The sequence below is a fragment of the Beauveria bassiana genome (assembly GCF_000280675.1).
Source record: "Beauveria bassiana ARSEF 2860 unplaced genomic scaffold BBA_S00083, whole genome shotgun sequence".
In the NCBI taxonomy this organism is placed as follows: Eukaryota; Fungi; Ascomycota; class Sordariomycetes; order Hypocreales; family Cordycipitaceae; genus Beauveria; species Beauveria bassiana.
In genome coordinates this window covers 18,734-23,173 of record NW_007930918.1, presented here as the reverse complement: position 1 = coordinate 23,173, position 4,440 = coordinate 18,734, and the positions used below count along the sequence as shown (strand labels likewise).

At 53.8% G+C, this 4,440-nt stretch overlaps 1 protein-coding gene across 1 annotated transcript; it reads right to left on the bottom strand.

The window, feature by feature from the left end:
* Positions 1-233: 233 nt before the first annotated feature.
* BBA_10042 (fungal specific transcription factor) lies at positions 234-2,233 on the bottom strand (the record flags this gene model as incomplete). Its single annotated transcript, XM_008605139.1, has 6 exons — positions 234-474; positions 542-767; positions 835-962; positions 1,033-1,690; positions 1,802-2,105; positions 2,171-2,233. 6 exons carry the CDS (start codon positions 2,231-2,233, stop codon positions 234-236), a joined length of 1,620 nt encoding a protein of 539 aa, XP_008603361.1.
* Between the last annotated feature and the right edge of the window lie 2,207 nt (positions 2,234-4,440).

Here is a 4,440-nt window from a genome sequence, read left to right as displayed (position 1 = left end):
CGGCAGCAGAGGAGATTGCGAAACCGCGGGGTCTAGATCCCTCCAAACGAAGGATACGATGCTTCGGCCACGTCCTCAACCTGGTGGTCAAAGCTCTGCTGTTTGGGCACAGGACTGAGGCATTTAAGGCTGATGTTGATGGACAGTCGGTCAGGGGTGTCTCCCGCATATTACTGAAGTAGACTGCCCGGAGCAAGGCGAGTCATTTGGAAGGAGCTAGATATTCATCATCATTACACGAGTATTTTTGTATCACATGTTTCCAAAAATGCAAGTGCCGCGGCGTCGAAGAAAGGCATAAACTCAAGAAGCTGCCCGTCGTCGTACAGCCTGTTGTAGTGCTGTATCAGCTGCTTGATACTCCCCGCCGCCTGCAAACAAACCACCATGGGGAAAGTCCCGTCCGAAGCGATCGCGGCTGATTCGAGAACGTATGGTGTTAGGAGACACATGACGCCAAACTGATAATAGGTGCTGATATGAGATAAGAGGTGAGAAAAAACATCAAGACCCCAAGGCCGGGAGTGTTGTGAGGACTAACTGGGCAAATAGTATCAATGGCGTCTCGCTGGGGTAGCTGCGGGTGCAGGCCAAGAAAGACTCGTACCATCGCAGGCCGTCTTGGTACACCTTGACCGCCTGGTTCAACGTTTCTTCGGATGAATACCGGGCCTTGTACACCAATTCGGTGAACTTGAAGAGATTGGCCGCGATAGCCTTGGGGTTGTTGGGCAACAAACTCAGGTCTCGCATGAAAAAGGGGTCGTCTGGAAAGACTTAGCGACGTGTGCTGGAAAGATGAGTCTCTGGTACAATTCCCACCTGTGATCGAACCGGAGAGGTTGGTCTTGGAGATTGTGCTATCGGCGCTGCTGCTATTCTGCAGCGGAGACTTGTCCAGCCCGACTTTGATGGCCAGCTCATCTAACGTCTTGTGGTAATCTTGGATTAAGAACAGCAATCTAGGACAAAAGAATCAGTCGGGCTCTGGCGGGGCTCTGGCGTTGTTCATCGCGAAACAGCTCCCGTTACCTGTTAAGTGAAAGAGCACCACAATATAAGCTGGCATGCGTCTGGCGATCGGCAGAGCCGGCCTCTGCGTGGCCGGCCTCCCACTGCTCGGTAATAGCAGCGATAAAATCACCGGCAAAGACGATACCGTCCTTGATATTTTCACAGCTGAGGCAGTACACTGCGAGTACCCCTACGGCCTGGATGTCAGCGATTTGGTGCGGCAGTCCCGATTCATTGTACAATGCGGCTATGGCCTCGCGCGCAAACGAGTCGCCGAGGCGCCCTTGCCGGACGTCGTCGCCGCCACCGTGCGTGCGAGGCGTCACCATGGCCGCCATTTTCTCCGGGGCCAGCACGGTCGCTAGGGCCAGGAGGGCGTCCAGAAGGGCCGGGGAGCAGTGCTGGCCAGCGCCAGACTCCAGATCGGCCCTGAGGTGCGCCTTGCTTATGGGGCAGAACGAGAGGCAAACCCGCGCGAGGATGAAGTCGAAGAGCTGCGGGAGCTGCGACCTGTAGTAGCCCAGGTTGGCCTGGACGTACGAGTGCATGGGGGGCCTGGTCTTGCGCGGCGTCGGCGCGCTCACGGGGAGGAAGGGGATCTTTGAGCCTTCTTGGGAGCTGGAGAGTAAGGTCTCGGGGCTCGACACGGAGGTACAGACAGAAGTCGGGGAGCCGCCTAGCACAGCTGAAGTTAGAACGCCGGAAAAGAAAGAATACCATGACGGGTACAGGCAGGGCTGGCAGCTAGATAGATGCAGAATGGCTGTGAGCCACGGATTCGTCGTACCAGGGCTGGGTCTACCTCTGTCACGGTCACGGTCTCGGCTGCTGGGACTCTGCGTTAGCATCTCGGCAACCTCGGCGCGCGACTGGCCGTCCGAGAGCCGTTGTATGATGTCATTGAGCTGCGCGGGGCTTGTGTTGCGAGACGAGATGGCATCTAGCAGGACATTATATTCCGAGTTTATCGTCTGCAGCCCGGCCAATTCCTTTCGCAAATCGGCCTTGGAGACGCGCTTGGGCCTGAGATAGACGCAGTCGGCGCCATCGTCACGACAAGCCTTGCAAGGGCTCACACCGTCTCCGTCACACTACATAGGTGAGGACGAGGAGCGTTCAGATGGGAGTCAAAACAAACGGATGCTGCGGCTCTCACCTTCCTTTTTTTCCGACGGCAGAGCTCGCAGGCGTAATATGCTACCGATTGTCGGCGTGGCATGGTAAGAAAGAGCCCTGATCGACTTGACAGAGTCTTGACTGCTTTCAGGCACAGGGGGAGAGAAGTGGAAGAAAGAAGAGGGAAGAACCGGTGAACAGTCTTATTGCTGGATGACTCTGAGACGAACGAGGAAAAAAAACACGGCGATGAACGAGGGTAGACGGAAGGGGCCAAGAAGGTAATGAAACCTAAAGGCTCTGCAAGATGCATATCACTTTAGGCGAGGCACAACCCGAGAGAAAAAGTGAAGCCTCATTGGTCTGCTCCCCTTCTCCCACCTGCACACTCGCAACATTGCACACTTTGACTGATTGACCATACATACTCATCACACCGGACTTCAACCCCTTCGGACGAATTAGTATGTGCCAGGTTACTGGTTCGGGGACTAACGGTAATGCTTCCCGAGACTCGATTACGGATGCAGGATTGGAAATTGGGCGGCTCAACCGACGGGACGTCATCATGTACAGATAGAGCCAAACAAGACTAGATTGCAGCCATGTAGGCACATCTAGCCAGGAGGAGGTAGAAAGGTTGCTTCGTACGGGCGTGGGTGTGCTTCATGTCAGGCAGCCAGCGAGGAAGAAGCTGCGCGAAGATTGGTGAGATGGTGTTATGCGAGCGCCTGCTCTCCCCCCTACCCCCAGTCCGCAATACTAGGTGATATGGGTACGTTTTAAATGCAGACCAGGTACCGGCCAGGATTGATGCCTCAATGACTAGTGGGTTGCTGGGGGGGGGTCTCGCTGGGGTAAATAAGATACATTCGATCCCGAGCTGGGGGGGGTCTTTACCACGCACGTACTGCTATATTGCAGGGTCATATGCATCCGACGCGGCTTTGCTGCCATGTGTTGGTCAAATCACAAGCTGCGGCCGCCTTTATCAGACGCACACAGATGCATAATGCATAACATGCGTACAGGCATTGGTTGTTGCGGACTATCCTTTTGCAGCGACGGCGAGGCAACTCGCAAGTTACGCGGTGAAAGCCATCACTAAAAGCAAGGATAAGGCCGGCCAGGCAAAAAGTAAACCCCCTGTTCCCGCGTAAAGGAAAGAAAGGTCCGCCATCGCACAACTTACTAATAACTCGGCGTCGCGCTACTGGGCCCCCGTCCGTCCAAGAATATTTGCCTCCCGAAAGATCGGAGCTTTGGATCGGTTTAAGAATACTAGTTCGATGCTCTCGGCAAATAAGAATCAGATGACGGAGGAGTTAAATAGTTGGCAAATGCGATTGTGAGCCAGGCTTTCACTTCTTGTCAGTGCCCAAACCGGAGGGCCAGCATGGACAAGTTCCGCTTGCCGTGCCGAGAAAGAAAAGGGACTTGCAAATATCAATCTCACCTTTCGTTCTTCCTCGATTATGTCTGCTTCTACAACCGTGGCACGGCAGAGGAGCAAGCGGACGTAGAAATGGCAGAAGGGGGCCCCTTGCCACCTCATGAGGTCATATGGCCGTAATACTGTCTCGATGGAACACTTTGGCTAACTACCGGAGTCAAAAGAAAATGCCTCCGACTTGTCAAAACAGGCCTCTTTCGGGCCAGTGGCTGGTCTGGCTGGCATGGCCTGAATAGGCTTGATAGGCTTGATAGGCTCAAAGCTGATCGATTTGCTGCCGTCGCCTTCCTCCTCAACCTCGGGCTCAGGCTCGGTCACCCAGCCCCAGTTTCAATTAGGGGCCAAGGCAGTCGGGGCTGTTGTTTACCTCTGTGCAGCACGTTTGCCAACTTCATCGGTCGAATGTGTCGAATCGCATTTTCAAGCCAAATACCGACGCTACTGCTACACGCGACGCGTCAAACTTTGAAACCAGGTTGCCAGGTCCGAGGCTTGTAACCTCCTCACGGTGAGTTTCGACTGTGAGTTCGACATTTATCTACCGCTGGAAGCGACTGCAGTAAATAAAGAGTCTCACTAACAATTTCGCAATTGTTGTCGGCAAGGCTGGTTTGCCACCAGTCGGCTTTGCACATCATGAAAGCCACAAGAAACAACTGCAGAACTGCAGCTACCTAGTGGCGAACCAATCGGAGCGATAGCACCCATTACCTCCGTACCAATTGCATTCCAGCACTATATGGCATGTCGAAGATGCCAACGAAATATCTGCCGATCTCTACCATATAATATACTGAACTTTAGACGATAAATAACCGCAGATTTATAGCTCAGCTATAAAACAGATTGCATGTGGT